The sequence below is a fragment of the Amphiprion ocellaris genome, chromosome 3 (assembly GCF_022539595.1).
Source record: "Amphiprion ocellaris isolate individual 3 ecotype Okinawa chromosome 3, ASM2253959v1, whole genome shotgun sequence".
In the NCBI taxonomy this organism is placed as follows: Eukaryota; Metazoa; Chordata; class Actinopteri; family Pomacentridae; genus Amphiprion; species Amphiprion ocellaris.
The window spans coordinates 33,830,555-33,854,621 of NC_072768.1; the positions used below are offsets into that span (position 1 = coordinate 33,830,555).

Sequence of the window (24,067 nt, forward strand, 5' to 3'; positions counted from 1 at the left end):
AAAGAAACAACTCTACATAATATAGGTATTTTACTATTAACATTTATTATATATCTACATACATACATAGATTTTGCAAAAGACTGAACATGTTTTTTGCTCATTTGAACACACTTTTTCACTCATAGCACACATTTTTCAAAAAGTGAACACTAGGAAGCAGAATTGGGACACTGTTCCAACACTGCTGTCACAATTCAGACGCAACAGGTCAAAGCTGAAAACACTTTTACCAATGAACTGCACACTATTAAACCTGCTGGGAATTAGCTGTTCAGAATGCAATCTGTTGTTAAGGTCAGCAGATGGTAAGGATGGCGCATAAAGTAAATGGTTTCAGGTTTACTGTGGTTTACTTTACATGTATGTAAATGTTGTTTGTCACTTCAGTCACATGTCTATACTGGAACAATACAAGCAGTCAGAAATGTTCTCAGAATACTGTAAAAAATCTAATGTATCATTCTGCTTCACAAGTGCTGGTAAAATTACAGAAAGTGTACATGACTGACTTTTCTGTGTTTTGTGTACATTTGTTCCAGAGAGTTTTTCAGTTGGATTCTGATGATACACATGAATACATCTGGGACAATGTTAGTTTTCATAGAGGACTATTGATTCAGGAATGGTTCAATATGAACCCTCAAGTTATTGTGGTTTTTCTGCCACCATATTCTCCCTTTCTGAATCCTATAGAAGAATTCTTCTCTACATGGAGGTGGAAGGTATATGAGCAGCAGCCATACTTTGGGAAAATCTCTATCAATCAGTGGTCTTGGCATGTGGTGATGTTTCTGTTGATGCATGTCAGGGCTGGATCAGACACACTAGGTCTTTCTTTCCAGAGAAAACATAGCTTGTGATGTTGATGAGGTCCTGAGGCCTGACCAGGCTGAAAGAATTGATGCAGACATGGTGTAAATATCTGCAGACTGTACTGTGTACAATACAGTGCTGTATTTTTTGTCTAACATTATTTTTATTTTATAATGTACAGTCAGGCACTGCAATGACCCCTCTGATTCATTTATAGGATGCATTTGTGTTTAAGTTGTCATTTTTGAGGACTGTATCATTTTTTTTACACTTCATGTGAAAACACAGTGAGAGAACAGTGTTTTGTATTTAGCAGTGCAGTGTCCTAGTTTTGCTTCGTGTGTCTTAATTTTGAAAACAAAGTTCAGATCTTGACAGTAAAGTGCGCTTTTGACACAAGTGTGCAGTATGTTGTGAACTGTGTTCAAATAAAAAAATAGTGTGCAGTGTGTTGGGAAATGTGTGCTATTTTTCAGGAACAGTGTCTTATCAACTGAGATAAACTGTAATCCAAGAAACATTTTCTGTTCATCTGCTGCTTTTTTTGTCTACATCAATATTTATTCGCTAAATCTGTTACTTCTCCACTCCTTTGTTAGCAAGGATGCACCATTTTTCCACCTCCATCCAACAACATAAACTTTAAAATAAGATTATCTGTGTTGCTACCGCATGGATTTTGAATGCACAAATTGAAAATGTGTCAATCGATTGCAATCAAACCTCCAACTTTCTCTGTGATTTTCTCTTCTTTGACATTTTGCATGTCAATCTAAACGGTTTTATGATGCAGCTGCTGCAATTAACCTGGATTTTTGCTATTTTTGTCAACCAGTGACAGTGTAGAAATGTTAAAATAATGATTTTATCTGCAGGCTGCTTGGTGATGACTGGTGGTTAAATTAGTATTTACTTTAAATGTCTGATAAAACAAACATAAAAATGTGTCAGTGACAGTGAACATATAGTTTGGCTGCATTTGAAAGACAGCATATGTGACTGAACAGAGATTCAAACTGCTGCCAGTCTCTGTTTTCTTTATCTCCTTCCTTTTCTCTCTAATTACTAACATGAAAAACAAGTTTTGAATCAGCAGCAAAATAATTGTCAGTCATTAGTTAAATAACACTTTTCTACACATTCATGGGAAATTACAGCTTCAGAAGTGTGAAGCAGTTCAAAATAATCAGAAAGAGACCCGTTGCAAAAAGACAGCAGTGAGGAAAGAGCTCATTTGCAAACAGGCTTTAAATTTAGGAGCCGAGTCACTTGTGTTGATTATTCATCATCATCAGTAGCAGCATTTTTTTTTTTGAAATATCAGCAGGGAAAAAACAAAACAAGGATCAATCATCTCTACAGTCATCATAAGTAGATCTGATTGCCACAGAGCAGACAAAACGTGAAAAATCAGACGTAACTGTTAACTGATGATGTCTGCATCGACATCTTTAGCTGTGAAGATGCTGTAATAGGAAAAGTTTGTTTTCTCTCTGTGGATCCACAAGAAAACAATCTATAATCTTTAATTACCACCTTTAAGGATAATTTATGAGACTAATCCCTGCTGTGAAACAAATTAATCTGTTCTTTTAATGAACAACTGTAAGAAACGACCGAACCCTTATCTCTCCATTCTGTAAGTAAAAGGTGTCAGAGCAAGTTAAAAGTCATTTTATGAGCTGGATATGTTGTTTGCTACGACCCTCTCCAGCACAAAGGCAAAATAAATGGAAAGTTCTCTACATCCTGTAAAACCACCTGCATTAGAGTTAATGCTGCCAACCTCTACTATGCAGAACTCCAAAATCCTTCAGTCTAGCTATTGATATGGTAATTTTGGTGATAGGTATTAATTTAGTGATTAATCAGAGCTCCAAATTGACGGATTAGCGTAGATGATTTGTTCAGTAGAAGGTGGTATATCTCGATTTTCAATGAGTCTGATTTATGGAGAATGCTTTAATAACCTGTGTAAAGTTTATACGACCCAATTAGATTCAAAAGCTGCATTAAAAGGAAACACATCAGGTTGTAATTAACTGGAATCGTCCTTTAAATTCTTCCTCTGGTTATTATTGAACCTCAAAAACTCATCTCTGTGAATAAAAGTGACATATTAAGTGTTACGCCTGTGACTTCTGTCTCACCACTTGATGCCGGACCGTGGAACAGCCAACAGTTAGTTTGAGTCTCTGTTCAGTCTCACTCTACTCACTTTGATCCCATCTAATCCTGTGTGTTTCTCCTTCCAGTCTGGATTCCTGCCTACTCGTGCCTCCACCTGGACCTCTCTGCTCAAGTCTCAGCTGTCTGAAGCCACATCAGTAGTCTGGATCCTCCGTCAACTTCCCTGCCTCCACTCCGGAATCTCCACCGAGTCCACCACCGACTACCCCAGTACCTCCATCTCTCCATGCCATCATAGCTGAGTCCCTGTTGACTCCTGAGCCAGACTCGTTACTTTGTACCACTGTACTCCTGGTCGTCACTTACTGTCTAGTTCCCAGCTTTCCTGTCTAGCTGTTACCTATGGTGGGTTCGTTCCCCTCGTGTTATTACTCTTGGTATTTGTATCTAGTGTAGTTCCCCAGTTTCCCTATCTGGGTGTTATCTATTGTAAGTTAATTTTCCTCCCTTGATTTCTGAGTTTAGGAGTTTAGGGAGTGTTGTTATTCTGCCAGTCCACTAGTGGACCCCTGTAACTTATCCTGACGTTGCAGGTTCTCCGTTGTGTCATTTCCGTTTGTAGTCCTAGCCTGACATTTGTAATTTAGTGTACCAAATTGTCACTTGTACACTAAAGTTCTACATTCCATTCTGAATTGGTCGCGTCTCTTACTCTTTGTGGATTCATAACATTAAAATGTTTATACTCCTTTCAAACTTAAGAGCTTAAATATATCTAGAACGGGCATTTAGATGCAGCTCAAGCACACCAGCTCACCTACAACTCTGCTCAATCACTGTAAAACCACTCTACAACATACAATGACAAGTAATTCGAACCTGGAACCAATTCTGAAGACAAACATTAGCGCATAAAACTCCACCCTACAGGTTCAGAATCAGCTTTACTGTCATGTAGGTTTGCACATACAAGGAACCTGACGTGGTAATTTGTTGTGTTATGGTAAACACTGACAGATAGAGATGTTTTAAAGAAGGAAAGAAAGACTGAAAAGGAAGCAAGTCAATAGACATTAAGTGTTGTAAGGCAAATAAGATGCAACAAGGAATTTAAAGTAATGGAAATATTGATAGTGGCAGGGATGTGCATAAGAATGTCTAAATTTACATAGTATATGGTGCAAGGATAACAATCCAATTAAAAAAGCTGTGATTTTAATGTAAGTTGGCAGGATTGGTTCCTTAGGTTTGTGACATATGAAACCCAGAAAGTGTGAACCTGTGTTTTTCAGACTCATCAGTACTCTTCAGTTTTAGGGTGGAAATGCTCATTCATGACTAAATGTAACTAAAATATTATGTATTTACAAAACACGATATGGACAAGCTAACAAGGAAAAAAATGTTTGATTGTAGTGAAGGGAATTTTGATAAAGGGCTGTGTGAAAGCACTGCAGCTCTGTTTTATTTCATGCTGGTCTTCTCTCCTCTTTGTCAACGAAGGATTTGACCGTTACAGTGGAAACTACCACTGTTATGATCAGCTTATACCTGAGGAGCTGCTCTCTTTCTGCAGCTCCCATAAGCTTCACATTACACCCGGTTGTGCCTCTTTGCAACCCCTGAATGATATCGAACATGAGATACGAACAACGGCATCGTTCGGTCTAAATGCACAAACAGCCCATCAGCAGTCGCAGGCTGTCGCTTTGTGTTGGAGTGTGTAACACAGAAATGCTGCTCTCCTTCCTCCAGCTCCTGCAGCCCCGAGGAGAGACTTTCCTCTTCCTGGAGATTAGGATTAGAGCCACACTAAGTCTGATTGAACACCGCAGAACAGCTCTTTCTGTGTGTGTTTGCGGGTGTGTTTATCGTCCTTTCTTTCTGCATGTGTGTGTGAAATCTGAGCATATGTGTCGGCAAGAAGATGTCATCTGTGATTGAGATTATGCAGAAACCAGTTGGTGGAGGTGTGTACATGAAGGTAAAGGTCTTGTTCTGAGTGCACAAGTGTGTATGATGAAACGTCTGTCTGCAGAAGATACTGAGTTTGGATTTGTGTGTGTGTGTGTGTGTGTGTGTGTGTGTGTGTGTGTGCTGCAAAGTCGAGGTTTAGGAGTTTGCATGTAAATCGATCCTGTTGTGTGAAGAGTGTGAGGAGGATGTTGTATGTTTGTGCACACGTGTGTGCATGTAAATGAGCTTGTAAGCAGCAGCAAGAGAAGTATCTGTGTTAAGACAGTATTAGGTACATGTGTGTGTGAGAAGAGCTTGCAGGTTTGTGACAAAAGGCAAAAGCTTAGCAGGGAGCGGCGAGGATTTTAGAGTTACCATTCTGTCTTAAATTTGCTCGTTTCATCAGCACCAGAACAGCCAAATGCTCCCCATTGCAGGGAAATTCAGCTCATTACAAACATCCCTGAATGAGGAGATGATTAAAAACGTTTACTCGAGCCTGTCACTCAATGACAGCCATTTGTAAACTCCACAAATTGAGCTGTTTCTATTTTAGCACATTGTGTAGGATGTTTGCATTGTTTTTGTCCAGATTCAGCGGGGAAACGTTTCCACTAAGAGCTGCCCAACCTTTCAGCTGAAACACTCGACTGTCGGCTGGTGACAGAGAGGAGAGTGTTGCTCATTGACCTCAGTCCTCCAGAGGAGAGCAGACCGGAGCCCTAACAGCTCATCAGCGCCGGACATATCAGAGCTCCCCTATTCTGCCTTTAACAGGTCATCAAGAGCTGAGCACAGAGGAATTACCTGCTACTGAAACCGTTTTTTCATGCAGCAAATACGGGGATTATCATGCACTCAGCGGTGAAGTGGCACCTGCATTACAGCCTGTCAAGGGTTTCTGATCCAGACGCATTTTGAGGTGGAATCAGCCGGATTTTCTGTTAACTTCTGCACAAGAATCTTTGTATATAATACACCTTTCAGAAAACAGCGGCGGATTTGAAACACAAAACTGTAAAACCTCTTTCAGACATGCACTCCTTTATGAAGTGCATGTAGTCGAATTACCAGATAGGCCAGCACAAGTGTCCGTCTGGCTGTGTGAAGTGATTTGGGGAAGATTTTTTCCACATTTCAGCACAAATAGACACACCAAGACACAATTTGTGGCTGTAAAATACCTTTCCTTTCACACCTACTACAAACTAGTCTCATTTAGCCAGCCAAGTCTATAGAACATAACTACAGAGGAAAACTATCCGATGATCTGGCTTCTTTATGGTGAGGGTACAGATGTGGCTTCAGTGTTTGATCACAATAGTGACAATGGGCATGTCATTTCCCCACTCTTCTACCCACATTTTCTGTCTCTCTCTCTCCACTGTCCTATATAAATACAGGTAAAAAGGTCAAATAAATAACTTAAAAAAATAAACAAATAGTGAGAAGTGCAATGGTTTATTAGATTTGCAGGGAGACTAAGGCTGTCATTCAGATGGATAATCTACCAAAAACTAGCAGGACTGCCTTACTAGATAAGATAAGATAAGATAAGATAAAGATAAGATAAAGTTCTTTATTTCTCCCCACTCCAGGGGAAATTTACATTGTTACAGCAGTTTTATTTACAATATATACAAGGGTGGCAAAATTTTTAACAGAAAAAATAAAAATAAAAATAAAGTTTAAAAGTGCAAAGATGTGCAGTGCAAGAATGTCTGTGCAAATTTTATGGTTTGGGGTGGTAATGATATAGTCCAGTTTATGTTAACATCAGCCAGTGATGCTGATGTTGTAAAGTCTTATAGCAGATGGGATGAAGGACCTGCGATAGCGCTCTTTCTTGCAGGGTGGATGTCTCAGTCTGCTGCTGAAGGAGCTGCTTAAAGACCCCACAGTGTCATGCAGTGGGTGAGAGGGATTGTCCATGATGGATGTGAGCTTTGACAACATCCTCCTCTCACCCACCTCCTCTATGGAGTCCAGGGAACAGTCCAGGACAGAACCAGCCCTCCTGACCAGTCTGTTTAGTCTCTTTCTGTCCCTTTCAGTGCTCCCTGCTCCCCAGCAGACCACTGCATAGAAAATAGCAGACGCTACCACAGAGTCATAAAATGTCCTGAGCAGAGTCCTGCACACTCCAAAGATAATCTAAATCCTCTGCAAAACTTGAAATTTTGAAAAAGTTTCTGCTTTTGTTACCCAAAGCAAAGCTGATTTTGAAAACGTTAAGAAGATGGAGAGGAGAAAGCCATGCACAAGCAACAGATTTCTTGTTGTGTGAAGTGATCTGGGGGAGACTTTTTTGACATTTTAGCACCAATATTGTTACAAAACCATGAATGTCAGCAAATGACAGTTCACATTTCTCATTCACATAAATTCTAACTATAGTGAGAAAAACACTTTGATATGTTTGTGTTTCTTTAAACCAGAAACAAGGATGCAGCTTCATTGTTCCTTTAATATAGTGACAAGTGGAATTGTTTTAGGGGAACATTTGCATGCAGGAAGACAAATGGAAAATCTACAGAAAAATAAATAGTATGACTTCTGAGTGCACAATCCAAATTCTTGGTAAAACCTGAAGTTTGGAAACTGTTGTTGCTGTGGATTTTGGAAACACTACCATTCAGATAGATAGGTAGAGGAGTCTAGTAATTGAGACTAATTCTAAACTGAAAGGTCTATGCATGTACTGTGGCTCTCTGAATGTCTGAGTGAAGCCGAGAGGAATAAATGTGACCTTTGAATATTAGAATGTTGTAACTTTAACAGACTGATGAATCCAGCAACGTTACGTTTCCATGTCTGAAAAGAGCTTACATAGATTCATTTCAAATGACGGTTTACATCTTTAGCAAGTGACCTTAAATTTTGCATGCGGATATTATTTGCTGCAGCTAATTAATCAACGGTAGCTTGCCTTAAATGTTAACTCACGTTCTTTAACATGCGTTTGTTGAAAATACCGTCTAGGCTGACTTTGAAATGGTTTAAAAATTACTCACTCTAAAACGCTGCACCTGATGGTTACATTTATAATGTTGTGTTGAAAAACTGAAGCAAAAGCTGCATGTTCAAGGGGAAAAAATCCTCCATAATAACATTCTGCTATAATTCTCTTTTTCACTCTTGCACATATTTTTCACTCTCACTTGTAGATCACAAATAAATGTCATCAACAGCAAAAAGCGCCACTATGGCAACAACTAGGGGCCGATCGATATGTTTTTTTTCACGGCTGATATAGATTGTGATATTTGGAGCTGATATAATTAATACATATGATATACGATACACACACCAACACCATACTTACTGGAAATGTCTGGAAAAGACAGAGAGGAGTGGCTGAATCTGAGCCATTTTGAAATTAATTTGTTTTCATCAGAAATCATGGAATGAAAACAGGGACGCTGATATTTAGAAAAAAGCTGAATATCAGATCTGTTGATTGGACGGGCCAATAATCGCCCCTGGCAACAAAGGCTTTAAAGCCTCATTTCCAACAAGAGGAGATGGAAGTAAGGAGGTTGTCATGTTTGCTTCTTAACCATGTAATGAATTTAACAGATGATCTATCAGCTCACTACTACAGAACACACGGAGGAGACAACATCTCTACACAGAAACAGGAGTGAAGTCACTTCTTGCACAACAAAAACTATCTAGAACTTAACCAAGACCTTCAGTCAGAAACATACTCGATACAATCACAACATTTCCTTCTACAAGAACGTGTAAAATGTAGAAGATACACCAGAAACGTTGTTGGATCTTGGAAATGGACACCGTGGATGTTCTCCAGTGTCACCATACAAAAAGCTTTAGTGTGTCCCAACAGATAGTATCAACTGTAGTATGTCAAAAATACGAATCTGTCCTCAAATATCTGGTTTAATTCTGCATTTGGAAATTTCTGAGCAGAAGATACAGTAAAGTAACATACTTGAGCTGCAAGCAGTGCACAAACAGCAAGAGCATGGTGGTCAAAGTTTAAGGTGCGATACTATGATGAAGTACTAACTCACAATTGTATGGATTTTGCACCAAACACTGTGTATTTTGCGACGGTGGCAGCAGTTAGAAGTGAAAGTTTACCAAAAAAGTAGTAGCATGTGATTTGTAGTGTTGGCCGTGTTTCCACAGCAGCGAGGTTAAAACCGCAGAACAGCACTCCAAGAAGAAATTTCATTTTTCCAGTTGACAGTGTTTTGTGTTTAGCTGCTTGACAATTCCAGCACTTGGACTCACTTAAAATCCCCCACAGTTGAACAACCAGTACAAGAAATGTGGTTTTGGTAGAACATGATGAACAAATTCAGCAAGATTTGGAACCAATTGTGTTTCTGTGCCGGATCATTTTTAAATCTGATTTTATCCTTTAAATAGCAGAATTTACAATTTCACATTGCTCTATTGGTTTCAGTTTCAGTGGCATCACAGTTTTGATTGTGTGCTCAGTAGATATTGTATATGAAGCTCAAATTATTATTGTGATCGCATAGCCATGTGGCTCCACACAGGCACTAACTTCAAGGCCATTTGGAGCGTATGCATGGACCCTATGCACCGACTGCACTCATGAATAAAACTGTATGCATGTCCACTTTCCATGTCCAACATCAAGGCCTGAAGCCAGAACTGATTCCTGTTCGCCTAAACACAGAACACATGTCAAAAAGAATTTAATTAAACATGCCAAAGCATGCAAAACATATCAAGGATGTTAATGTGAAAAAGGACCATTAATCATCAGAGCGTTTAACTGACTGCAGATAAACATCAATCAGGAGGACAGCAAAGGAAGATAGTATTCCAGTTTCCATCTAACTGTCAAGCAGATCTTGACATGCTGCTTTTTTCATGAACTGCATCAGAACGACTAAACTAGGCTGTATAGTGCTGCCATAAGGTGGCGCTGTTGGCCATGTGACGAACGTCTGTAAGAATATAAAGGGAAGAATAAGCTGGAAACAAAAACAGGTGTTGAAAGGCATTAAAGATGAGGAAGACACAAAACTTTGGCCTTTAAAAAGAGAAAAATGGTAAGAGATCTTCAAGTGTTGGCCATGTTTCACGCTGTCTGGAGACGAAACGACAAAAGAAGATGTCCACTATGTCAGAACCTACTTGGAAATGTTGTTTCCGTCTCATATCTCAACAACAGTGTACTAGTACTAGAGAATGGTCTGACTGCACCTCTTTATCATCCTGCTATAGGGGGAAAACAACTCTCTGGCTTGTTTTTATTTAAACTAATCACAGTCGTCTCGGAGATGTTAAGCCCAGGATGCAGTGATGGAGCCCCTGCAGTCGTGTATAGTACGAGGGAATAGTTTGCATGTAGAGAGACGAAAACTTTAAAAAGAAGGCTAATTCACTGTAAAAGATCAACAAACTTGCTTTATTGCACAGCAAACCTTGATATTTTCAGTATGGAGGTTGCTGCTTGGAGGTTTTAATAGTTAGTGAAGGGGATATTGAAAATTGCAGACTTATACCTGAAGTCTACATCTGTTCAGTCAGGTTTGGTTTAGATGCCAAAACAACATGGTCAGGTTTTAGGTAAATAACATGTTTTGTGTTAAAATACAACCCTCTCACAACATGTTTAAAGCTTCTGCTCTATTTTTGCTTCAAATAACAGAACAATGTAAAGCTTGACTCATTTTTATCCTGAGGGCAGTGCAGCTTTCTAATTATGTCTTATTTTATTTTCAGCTGCTCTGCTCGATTTTTTTTGTGTGTTTCTATTATTTTAATAAATTAGCCTTTTTAAAAATCTATTCCTATTGTCATTCACGGTTCTTATTTGTGGGCCTACATCTTAGATTTTCTTCATTGGCTACATTGTGAATAAAGCCTCATAATGAATTAAGGAATTTTCTGGGTTATCATGGTGACAAGTTCCAACCTATCTTATATATGATTTTATGGTTTAAAAGGAGCACCAGTGAAGTAATAATTACATCCATTTCAAAAATATGTTGATTTGAAATGCACTTTTAATGCAGTGTTTTATAAAGTATTCGTCCCCTATGGAAGTTCTTCCATTTTATTGCTTTTTAAAATTGAATCATTGTCAATTGAATTTGGCTTTTTTGACAAGAATTTACAAAACAAAATATGTCAAAGTGAAAATAAGTGAAAAATATTAAATATATGCTTGCATAATAACATTTAGGAGTTGCACCTTTCACCGTGCTTACAGCATTTGGAGGAGTCATAAGTGTCTTGGTGGCCTCCCTCACAAATAGGCTTACCTGAATATTTTAATTAAGAATGCATTTTGGTTGCACAGGAATAGGTAAGATATGTTTTGGGAAATTAAGCTGATAATCTCACACTACCCATTAGAAACCAATCACCTCCAACAAGTCAATATTTAGTAGAAGCACCTTTGGCCAAAATTATAGCATTTGGAGGAATCATAAGTGTCTTGGTGGCCTCCCTCGTAAATATGTTTTCCTTCAAAATGTGATTGAGAATGTGGTTTGGTTGCATAGGAATTGAATATTTGGTTGACGGGGCTGGTGATCTGACACTGCCCATTAGAAACACATCATCATCAAGTCAATGTTTATATGATACACCTGCAAGTACAGCATTCAGAGGAGTCATATGTGTCTTGGTGGCTGTCCTTGCAAAATAGCTTCTCTAAAAAACTTAATTGAGAAGGCAGTTTGGTTACATAACAGTGTCATTTTTAGTAGATTTGAAACAATGTACCTCCTTCAAATCAGTATTTAGTAGATGCAAGTTTGGCTGCAATTGCAACGTCATAGGTGTCTTGGTGGCCTCCCCTACAAATATGTTTCAGTTTGGTTGCATAAGAATGTAAATTTTAGTAAACTGGGCTGCTAATCTCACACTACCCATTAGAAACAAACAGTTCCACCGCAGTACATTTTTAGAGAACAAATGCAATGATTCTTGACAAATATTTCACTACAACATGGTGCAGCTGTCTACTCTGAGAACACACTTAACACAAAACATCACAAAATCAGGCATGTAAGAAACAACATTATCTGTACGCTGCTACATCTGGAGGCTGGTTCTAGCTCAGAAAGCTGGGAAATTGTTGGCAAGATTGAGAAGAAAAAAGAAACGACGCTGTGTATGTAAAGTTAGCAGAGAGTGTATTTGTGTTCTCTCACTGCCAGGATAATAATAAAAATGCGTGTGATTGTGGCCGGCTTTTACAAAGGAGGACTCGCTCAGTGAGTTACACAAAAAGGTGTGACATCATCAGGGACACACAAGAGTTTCTCCAAACAAGAGACTAAAATAGACGATGACGTTTCCCTCCCTCCCTCTGGTAAAACACCCATCTCTTTCTTGTTTACCTGTTTCTGTCCATACATGTTCTCCTCACATTCATTTTTTGCCATTCCAATAAAGCCAATTTGTTTTGCAGCGACTCACAATACTTTCTGGCTATTCTCCGTCTCTCGCTATCCCTCATACTTTTCCTCTCTGTATGTAAATCATTGTGATCCAACTGTAACCTCGGGAGATGAAAATAGAAAATCTGAATCCGAGAGCGAAGCATGCAGAAACATGTATCTCATTATCACATCTTTGCAGAGGCAGGGAAAGAAAAAAACGACAAAAAAAGTGAAAAAAGAGGCATGCTAATATCACACTCACTGTAAACATGAGCTGGCATCCTCCCAGTATGTAATCCAGAAATGTGTAGTCTCTGGTAATCTAGAGACACAAGAGGACAACAGAAAAAACAATGAAGTCACAAGAGAAAAGAGAGAATTACACCTTTGAAAAATAAACATTTTTCATAAGGAGAGGCCCTAAAATTTGTATTAAAATGACATGTTTTTTTCCAATATAATGCGCCACCAATGGAGCACCACTTATTATCTTGTTTGAACACAATTCCACTCCAATTACAATGAATATTTAGCATGGATTTTACTGTCATTAGTCTAATCCCTGCCGGCAGCCAACAAATATAATTACTATATTAGCAATTTCGTTCATTTGCTGCATGTGTGTGTCTGTGCAACGCTCGTTCATGACAGTGTGTATGCAGGGGAAAAAAAAGAAAAGGAAAAGAATCAATTATGAAAGCTTGTCATCATGCACACACAGCTTTAATGTCGTTCCAACAGGCATCTAAAGACTCTGTGTTTCCGCTTAATGTGTCCTCCGTGGAGCTCCGAGCTGCTGCACTAATTAGTTATTCAGGAGGAGCTATGAACGCCCAGTTTGAAGCGTGTCAGCTGATCGAAAACCACAATTCACTGTCAAGATGGGTCATTAAGACATGATGAGAAACTGAATGATCCATCTGAACTTCTAGGTGGGCTATTTTTGTTCATCCAGCTAAGAATTTCAATGGATATAATTTACTGTACTGATATTTTCAGCAGAAGATTACGTAAGCAGCTTAAACCAGCTGTTAAATGATGCTTATGACCTTAATCGTGCACTAAATCAAAATGTCACTTGCAGTTCTGAAATATGCATGAAACAATGTGCAGCTTTTAGCCTTTTTTAGCTCATTGTTTTTGACTTGACAGCAGGAAAATTCTACTTTCTGGTTAAGTGTTGCAGTTCATGTTAACCCTTAATATGAAAGCAGGAAGCCAAGAGGCCACGTCCTGCAAAGCAAGTTCAGGTTTAGGTCTTGGTGCAAAATGACAGGAAGTTAAAGTAAATGAACGGTTGGTAAAGATGTTGGCTACCAAAGATTAAGATATTTTCCTCCTGGAGTTGGCAAGACAGCTGAAACAGAGTTTTGGCACCCTCATCAAATTATATTTATTCCTTCTTAAGACCTATATAATACCACCATAATATTACGGTTTCATAGTCGAACTTGTCAAAGAATGACGGAAACCGATTAGAAACAATGAACAATTATTTATCAAGCACATAAATTTGTTGACATTTGTATCATATTTTCTTCAGCATCTCCAGCTGATTATACACTGTAATGAATGTTTTATTTACTCTAATTTTTCAAACAATTTACCGTGATTTTACAGAATTTCCCCGGTTTGTTAAAGTACAGATTATGAGTAGTGAAATGACAGAAAAAACATATTAACTTACATTGAAAGTATAAATAAAAAAGCGGCAAAAATTGTAATAATATCCACATTAAAATTCTGTACATGTATTTACAAATGGGAATCATCATCATCTCTCTCTCTCTCTCTCTATATATATATATATATATATATATATATATATTTTTTTTTTGTCATTATCATCCATCCATCCATCCATATCTACTCATCCATCATCCATGTATCCATCCATCCATCCTCTACTCGTCCATCCATCCATCCATCCATCATCATCTACTCATCTTTCCATCCATCCATCATCTACTCATCCATCCATCCATCCATCATCTACTCATCCATCCATCATCTACTCATCCATCCATCCATCATCATCTACTCATCCATCCATCATCTACTCTTCCATCCATCCATCCATCCATCCATCCATCATCATCTACTCATCCATCCATCATTACCTACGAATCCATCATCTACTCATCCATCCATCCATCCATCCATCCATCACCTTGCAGGACTTGACGATGATAATTCCAGAGTTCTTGTAGTTCTTCTTCTTTTTCTGTTTCTTGGGATTGATGCAGTCGAACTCCACCTGAAGAGACAGAAATAGGAAAAATGAAAAGTATCAGCATCTCAACAGAAAAGGTTAAAAAGAAAAGAGTAAATGAGGGGGAACACAGAGGTGGCAGCACAGTCAAAAAGATGGAGAAAATGATTGGAAAAGGTGACGGCTGAGAGACTCTGATCGGTACGTTTTCCAAACTGTCAGGCGTGCTGATATATTATAAGTCAACTGTACTGTACAGCTAATATAGGCACCTATATGTACACAGGAAACCCAACAATAGTGTGCTAAAAAAAAACTATACTTTTATTTTATGTGATTAAGATGAAAGAAAAACACAAGAGTCGGACTGTGTTTAATGCCTCCAGTCACACACTTTAGACAGCAGTGTGTTTGATCAGAACAGACAGCACAGACTCATGCTGTAAGTCAGCTGGTGATTCATATGACAGGTAGCTCTAAACGCCTTGTCGTGTTACTGGGGCTCAGATAAAGGCTGTTTTACATCTCAAAAGCACCTCACATTTTCCCATCCTTCTTTTTCACACACTATCTCTCTCCAGGCCTCCATTCCCCATCTCTCCATCCTGCCTCTGTCTTTATTTGCTTGTTATTTTGCCCCCTACATCATTACCACACATGAAGGGACCCAGTGGGAGAACGAGTCATGAGGCAGCGTCAGCACACACAGTTTCACAAAAAAAAAAAAAACGCAACAAAAAACACACACACAGAGCTGCTAATGAATGAACTGTTTTCTGATCTCTTGCATCTTTTACATCTTTCGCAGACCAGAAATTCAGAAAGTGAAGAGAATGAATCTCAACAGGATTGAAAAAAATGCTAATGCAGGCAGGATTTATTCCAGCTTCATTGTTGCCGAAGCGACTAAACGCATTTAAGGTCCAAATTAAGCGGCGCCGGGCCGAGCTGTGGTCACCGCAGTGAAGACAAGATGAAACGAAACTGGTCGATGATGGAGCACGACTCAGACACTCGCTGTCTAGTTATTTGTTATTTCAAGTTTCCAAATCCAAACATTAGGGTTCTGTTCTAGAAGAATTCAGCCACTTAGATTCATTAATACTCACCCTCTATGTATTATACATATTAACAGAATCGAACTCAGAAAACCTGCATAATAATAAAACTATATGGAGTTATGACTCATAAAAGTCTGTAACCACACTAGCTAAGGATATAATGTGTAATATAGACCAGAAAAGTCAATTAAAATCTGTTATTTGTATACAGTGCCTATTTAAAGTATTCATCTCCTTCTTGAAGGTTTTCTCCATTAATGGCTTTTCAACATTTGTTCATGGTCAGTTTAATTGGGATTTTTTAAAAGGAATTTGAAAAAAAAAACAAAACTGCTTCATGTCAAAGTAAAAACACATCGCCACTAAGTATTGTCAATTAATTCCAATATAAAAGATAAAATTAATGATTGCATGAGTGTTCACCTCTTTAAAAAGCTTCATTTTGGTCTCATTAGAGCAAAGTACTTTCTTCTAGTTGACTTCAGAGTCTCTCCCATCTCAGCTGCTGAAGCCTGTAACCCCTTCAGGGGAGTCATACGTGTCTTCGTGGCCTCCCTCATGAGTCTCTTTCTTCTTCTGTTTTTCTTCTCTACACAGATTTACACATACGCCATAGTCCCTCCATTTCTTAATGATGGATTTAACTGGACTCCAAGGGATATTCAGTGACTTGAACATTTTTTGTGTCCATCCCTTGATGTTTGTTTTTCAATAATCCTTCAACAGAGTTGCTTGGAGTCTTCTTTAGTCTTCATGGTGTAGTTATATCCAGGAGTACTGATTCACCAGTGACTGGACCTTCCACATACAGGAGTCTTTACAACACAATCACTGAGACACATTCACTGACCTCAGGTGATCTTTATTTCACAAACTGTGACTTCTAACACCAACTGGCTGCACCGTGTTGAATTAGTCACTTTAAAGAGAGTGAATATTTTTACATTTTTGAAATTAATTGACATTACTTTGTAGAAATGTGTTCTCATTTTGACAGTAAAGAGTTTTTATTTGTAGATCTTTGTCAAAAATGTCAAATTATAATGACCATGATTCAATGCTGAAAAGCAATAAAAGGGGAAAACTTCCCAGGAGGGTGAATACTTCATAAAAGCACTGTAAAACCACACTGGAAGCCCTGTAACGGCCATAATGCAAAGAAAAGTAAAGTTGCTGTTATTTATATGTCATGTTTAGAACAACAGACATTGATAAAAACTGTGTTTCAGTCGTGAAATAAGACTGATTTAACAAACTTACCCAAGAAGTTTAAATATTAATGTTCCAACCTTATGAAGTAATGTATGATAGAAATTTCCCTAACTAAACTAAACATTAACCCTCTGAACCCTAAGCAGTTCATGGGCATTTTTTTGGCTCCTTATGGTTTAATGAAAACGGCACAACAAAAATCACCCGCATAATATTGTGCAGGCCACCTTCATGCTGATAAATCAGCTCACATTGAGGTCTTGACTCTAAAGACCTCTGTAGGAGTCCTGTGGTTTCAGGCACCAAGATTTAAGCATCAGACTTTTTAAGTCCTGGAAAGTTGTGAGGTTTGGACTAGTTCTTTCAAAACATCCGAGAAATGCTTGATCGGATTGAAATCTGGGGGATTTGGTGGCCAAGTCAACACCTTGAACTCTTGGTCATGTTCCTCAAACCAATCCTGAACAATGTTTACAGTGTGAGCATCATCCTGCTGGAAGAAGCCTTCAGGAAAGAACACTGCTATAAAGGGTGATTGGTGTCAAAGCAACATTGAGAAGCTCAGTGGCTAACATCCTTAACTCTGGCACTGGAGATCAGTGGTTCAAATCCTGGTAAGGGCGCAGTTGTCCAGTGAGGACCCTTAGGCAAGGTCCTTAGTGCTGCCTACCTACCTTGTGGCTGATCGCTTTGGATAAGAGCATTTGCTAAATGAAACTGTAAACTGTAATGAATGTAGGACTCAAGATTTCCCCAACATGTGCCATTTTAAGGATGCTCTGACCCAGCGGTCCTTGTCTCTCAGATCCTCATGCTGCCCATTTTTTCCTGCTTCAAATACGTCACCTTCAAGAACCGACTGCTCACTTGCTGCTTCACACATCCCGCCTCTTGACAGGTTGCGCTGTAGCGAGATAATCGATGTTCTCCACTTCACCTGTTGCCTGGTTTTGATGTTGTGGCTCATCAGAAAACATACAACCAGACAAACACACAGTCACATCAGATAAAGTCCGTGTTTTACCTCCACTGAGTTCTGGGCTTCGCTCATCTTGGAAACTGTGGTCAGAAACTCTCCGATGAAGTCATGGCCTCCGTCGTTGTCGTAGTCGTAGCAGAGGACCTGACAACGTGCAGAACGGATCACATCAGATGCCATCTTTAACTTTCTGGGACTGTTTTTATCTGTGGTATCAATAATTCTGGTACATTATCACGTTTTTTGTTGCATCTGTGGGTTTTTCGAGGACAATAAATGACTTTTAGCACAAAACATGACAAAATGAGTAATAAACTGCTGCCAACCTTGATGTTTCTGTCCACGTCTCCATTGCAGAGCGAAATAAGAGGCACGGTAAAAGATTTCCACGCTGGATCTAAAGTGTTCTTTATCACCTGGACACACAAATAGACACATTTTGATATATAGCGCAGCTGCACAGCAGAATTACCTGCATGTATAACTAAAGTTGCAGCGCATCACCTCCTCTAACGCCTGGTTTAGCCGACAACGACGGCTCATAGGTGACAGTCAGATGAAGGTCTTTTAAATCCCCTCCAGTGACTCACCTCTGTCCTGTGCACCAGCATCCATTTACCGTCTTCTCCTTGTTTGTGAAACTCCAGGTAGGGGTCCGACTTACCGAAGAAGTCCTGCACAGAGCACAGATCATTTGTGGGAGGAAAATTTGTGTTTTGTCTTCATGTATCACAACTTGACCACTGCAGAGTTGGTAGAAACTGAACCTGGTGCTGCTCTTTGTGTATCCTGTTGGTTTAACCTGAAATCACACTTCAAGCTGTGATGTTTCTGACTTGCTGTCATTCTGCTGCTTCTCTGGTCACTTTAAATTCAATAAATTTTAATGTTCTTCTCTGTTTATTTGTAAAGAGAGCAGCAGTGAGTCAGATAATCAAATCAATAAAAAACTGATAAAAGCAGCATGAGCAAGACCAGTTTTGAGCAGTATTTTAACAGCGCTCACCAATAAAAACACTGTTAAAATCGAGGTCCTGATTCATAGCAACTCTCATTTAAAATAGGGAAGCAACTTCCACTTATTTTCTTTCTTGATTAACCCTCTGACCCTCTATGGAAACAGAACAACTATGAATAGAAGCAGAGAGAACTCAAAACTGTCTTTTATGCAGTTTGACACAGTTATAATGTAGCTGATCGTATAATTAATTTTAAAATTAAAGCTAAATTTCTATGAGGATTTATTTTACAAAAAAATGAAAGAGCCTGGAACTGGCATGCACAGCATTTGTTGTTCACAGGTGTTAGAAACACTGGAAAATAAATGTTGACTCTTATATTTAGTAAACACTGCCTGCAGTTCAACCCAGTTCAGTTGAAAACTTGCTGAAATTTTACCACATAATTGTTGGTTGCAGCTGAGTCACTAACGGTTTCTCTGTTTTGCTGAGGAGCACAGAATTTTTCGTTTTTAACAGAATCCGGTTACTGCCCATGGTTTATTTTTGGTGAATTTTTAAATAAAATATGTAGAGTGATTTTGACGATTTTAAGCTTAGATTTAACATTTGTGACAGAGCAGTAAGTCACACATGAAAGTTACAAAAATCCAGCAATTCTTTCTGCTTTTACAGTTTCTGGTTCTAATTAATTCTGCTATTTTTAGTGATTTTTTTTTTTTTTTTTTTTTTTTTAAGAAATGCCTCTGTAAGCTGTTGGGTTAATCTGTTGACTATTTTCTGGATTTACCAAAGAGATGTTTGGTTTATAGAATATCAGAAAACAGAAGTGTCAATCAGTGTAAATGTTTTGTTTTGTCCACAAGGTATCCAGTTACTGTCACAGAGGAGGAGAGAAACCGAAAAATATTCACATTTAAGAAGCTAAAATGACAGAATTTAGATCTTTTTTTTACTTTAAACAATCCCTCAAACTTCAAATGTTGTCAAAATAGTTGTCAACAATTTAACAGCTACTAATTAATGGATTATTTGTTGCAGGTCTAACTTAAATCATGTGTGTATGAGACAGTGTTCCCAAGGTGGATGTGTTAAAATTAATTACACTCACTATTATTGTGTGAACGCTTCTCATTGCGCCAAACCAAGCTGTATATTTTAAATGAAGCACCGATAAAGAAGCTTGAAGAACTGACTGATGGAACTCGCAGAGTGTTTCCAGTAAATATCAAAGACTGAAAATAAACTGCTGTAAAAATAAAGATCCTGCAGTTTTCATTTCCAGCTACCTGACGGCCCATTGGTTGGCAGAACGAGGTGACGAGTGTGAGAACATTTACTGTAAACGTGTGGGCTTTGTTTGCACGTCCTCAAGTAGTGTGCACGCCTCGAATGCACTCTGAGTGTGTGTTTGTATTTGCATCCTCAGTGTGTGCGTGTGTGTGTGTGTGTGTGTGTCTAACTGCCTACCTTCTTATCCAGTTTACGCCCACTCAGGGTCAAAGTGATGATTCTGTTGTCAGACAGCTCCTGTGCTGTTATCTAAAAAAGCATTACAACATTAGCTGCAGCAGAAACACTGACAACTACTAACATTTAGGATCAGTGACAGAAACAGCAGCAGCCTCAGTGTCGACATGATCAGCAGCAGCAACTAGGGATCGATTGATATGGGTTTTTCAGGGCCGATAACCGATATTTGAAACCAATATTCATTAAATGTAATGTTTTAATAGTATGTGATAGCAGAGAAGCTGTCACTCATAACTAGACTTCATCATTAATAAGGGTGACTATAACTGAATATGTAAAATAGAAATAGGAGAGATTAAATTTGGACTCTGTCTCTGTGGGATCCACTGAGATTGATCAGTTTGTCTCCTGCTGTTCTTCTCTGTTTTCTTAATACTTACTCTTTTGTCACTTTTATCACCCACTAAGGTCCAAATCTTAAAGCATGATTAATTGTTTTCCCAGACTCTGTTTCAGGTTAGTCTGTGGCTGCCTTCTAACTTAGCCGCTAGCCGTTAGCGTAGCCTTTGCCACTGTGACAGAAGCTAATTTCCTGGTTTGTGTTTCTTGTTCAGTTTTTGATGCTTGAGAGACATTTCTGGGACCACAGAGTGACGACAGACAGAGAGAGATCTGAAGTAGAGCATTTATCAATAATGGGTCGATAAAAATGCCAATAATTGAGAAAATGCTAAATATCACCCACAATAATGGGCCAGATTGTTAATACTTTTATTACAGTAAAACAGCAATATGAGGAGCAACTTTTGATCATATGGCCCAGTGTATACAGAAAGTTCCTTCAAAGGACTGATTCTTACCGTAATGGATCCTTTGCCAGCTGGCTTCCCATTGGCTAAAATCAACGGTCTGTGAAGCTTCTTATTGGACACAATCTAGTGGACAAATAAAAAGAGACAAACAAGACCGCAATCATTTACTGTAGGAATGAATGAGCATTGGTATAAACTTTATGGTGTGGCAGCCTGATCTGCTCCAAATACCCTAACTCCTTCCTTTAACCTTCTGAGCCCCAAAAGAATGTTATCGTTTCTTTTAAAAATCACCCAAATTACACCATTTATCAGAGCCTGAATTACTCATACGTGACGCGTTTTTCCATCGCTTAACTTAACCAAACCTAAGTTTAACATCGTGATAATTTATCATTGAAATTTTTCCAAAAACAAACCATTGGCATTAACCAAATCCTGTAAAAAACTAAAAAATACGCATTTCTTGGTGCAACTGGGGAGCCATTAGTGATTCAGCTGCTGCCAACAGTCATGTGACAAAAATTCTGAGATTTTTTTTGGGCTGAACTGCAGGTAGTGTTTGCATAAAGCAGAGCAAAAACACATATGGAAACAAATTCAAAATGTAAGTATTAAAATATACACAGTATTAAGAATCACCAATATTTTTCCAGTTATAGTAAGATCTGTGGGAACCTGAAAAAATGCTGCACATGTTGGTTCCAGTTTTTTCTACTTTTGTAAAATAAATAATCAGAAGAATTCCATGTTTGTTTTTTCTTCTTTTATGATTTATGTCATCCTAACTGTGTCATACTGCACAGAAGACATTTTCAAGTTTACTCTACTTCTAGTCATGTGTTGTTTTGTATAGATGTCCAGTACTTCCTATTTAACACAGACTAAACTTCAAACTGATGAACAGAAATCCTTCAGTACCACTCCCAGTGTGCAGATAAACTCTCCCAGGAAGTCGTGTTCGTAGAGCTGCGTGGCACATTTGTCCTCGTCAAACATGGCAAAGCGAAGTTTCTGGATTTCCTCAAAGTGGTAGTCGACCTGAAACTTCACCCCGAACACCGGGTTCAGGTTGTTCACAGCTGTTTCAGTGCGTCCGAGCTAAAAGACAATAAACACAAGTAGAGACAAACACTCAAAAAACAAAATTTAATTCAAGCACAGGCAGATTTTAAACAGCTGTCATCGACACCTGGATAGAAATTAAACAGGTTTGACAGGTTTCTATTAAGGTGGTTGTGTTTCCATGTCATCTTTAGATGGTAAATAGAAGAAAATAGCTTCATTATGTCAGTATTTGATGCTTATTGTTGAAGTATGAGCATATTTTCTGCCTGAAAGCTAAAACCTTCACCCCTCAGTGAGATCTGACTTCTCCGTCTCATCACTATTCATGAAGGACAAGACCAATGAACCATGAAACATTGAATTAATCCATTTATTTTGCACTGCATTCCATTACACTGCTGTTTATGTGCAAATAATAGCACTGCCAAAGGTAAAAAATGGTAATAAACCAATAATGATTCATATTTGTAAGCAGCACATCACCACAACGTAGCTGTTCACCTGCATCTAGCACTTTCAAAGTCGCATCAGTCATTTACCAATTGGCAAGCAGCTGTGCTTTTACTCATTTATACACAAATTAATTTGATTTCCACCACGGTTGAAGAGACACCAACGTCTACAGCTGCGATTTGGGGAAATCCAGCACTGACATGCTAACATGGTCCTAACGATGAAGCTAAGAGGCTTGTCACGTGAAAATGAAGGTGATGAACTCAAACAAATTACACATTAAGTTGGCATTCTGTTGTCTTTTACATATTTAAATTAATAAAAAGCTGATCAGCCACATTCCAGCATTTATCACATCTTCAATTCCATTAGCGCCAAAGATTAGAAGCTCCTAAAAGTATGAAAAAGGTTGAACCCGTCGTATTCAAACATCAAACGTTTCAGGTCTGTTGTTCTCTTCGCTTTTCAAGTCGTTGCTGTCATCAGTCCGAGATCTAAGAAGCTCTCTAAGGCCTTCAGAAAAGAAGGTGTTGGATGCCTGAGAGTTTGGCAAAAGAACACAGTGAGTAATTTCTCTATTAGACTGAACTAAATGGATTAAAGTGAGCATCAATGCTGTGCTAAGTTGTTGAGTTAAAAAGAACATTTTAACTAAAGAAAACAAAAAGTAATTTCCCTGCAGTTGTTGGTTTAATTCGAACAAAACAGAAGGAATAATTTCTTAAAAAGTATGAAAACTATGTAAATGTAAATTTTCTAAATAAACTGTGACTGGATTTTAAGTAAAATTTTATTTTATTTATATAGCATCTCAGGGTACTTTACACAGTAATCATATTATAGAGAAAAACCTAACAAATCAAAATACTGCCAGTACTTGGCAAGTACTTACTGGACAAAAGCGTCTGTCCTGTACCAATATGGTGTCCAATCACTGCAATGAATAGCAGCCAGTCAAGTATGTGTTTATGTTTAGGATTTACAGCAGAATGATGTGTACCATATTAGCATTGAGCATTTACCTGAAACTAATGGGAATGCCATTACTTGTGCAAGTCATAAACCTGTTGGATAACCTGAAAATTTGACCTGATTCATCCTCTGGGAACCACGAATATCTGTGCAAAATTACTTGACGATCTTTTTGATGAGTTCCTGAGATCTTGTGGTGTTTTACTGACCTGCCATCACTATAGTCGTGTTGCTAAAGTGGGTAAAAATATGTGAGTCCTCTAGCTGAAAACAGCGACGACCTACAAATTTAAAAGGTTAAACGTGGCCTCAAACCAAAACACGAAGCTACAAAAGGCCAAAAGGATCAGTAAAGTTGCAGAGATGCCTGATATTTCTTCACCCGGTGCAAGCATCCCTTCACATTTCAGTCATTTGTGTTTTCCAGTTGTGTTCTCAGGGCCCCAGACAGACAGAATGAGTGGGAGAGTGGTGCTCTTTGCTCTGACTCTGGTGAACCAGGTGGTTGGATGACTAACACGTCGCTACTCTGCATCCTGACTCAGCCGGGACACGTACTACAGT

General features: G+C 38.5%; 1 protein-coding gene across 1 annotated transcript in view; it reads right to left on the minus strand.

The window, feature by feature from the left end:
- Positions 1–24,067, minus strand: part of cpne2 (copine II) — a 75,112-nt gene that overhangs the window by 36,576 nt on the left and 14,469 nt on the right. Inside the window, exons 4-11 of the mRNA XM_055009362.1 lie at positions 21,932–22,111; positions 21,059–21,133; positions 20,196–20,267; positions 18,357–18,440; positions 18,093–18,182; positions 17,812–17,910; positions 14,473–14,559; positions 12,565–12,624 (exon numbers count right to left, since the gene is read on the minus strand). Of these exons, the coding sequence (XP_054865337.1) occupies positions 12,565–12,624; positions 14,473–14,559; positions 17,812–17,910; positions 18,093–18,182; positions 18,357–18,440; positions 20,196–20,267; positions 21,059–21,133; positions 21,932–22,111 (747 nt within the window). The remainder of the gene's footprint in view (positions 1–12,564; positions 12,625–14,472; positions 14,560–17,811; positions 17,911–18,092; positions 18,183–18,356; positions 18,441–20,195; positions 20,268–21,058; positions 21,134–21,931; positions 22,112–24,067) is intronic.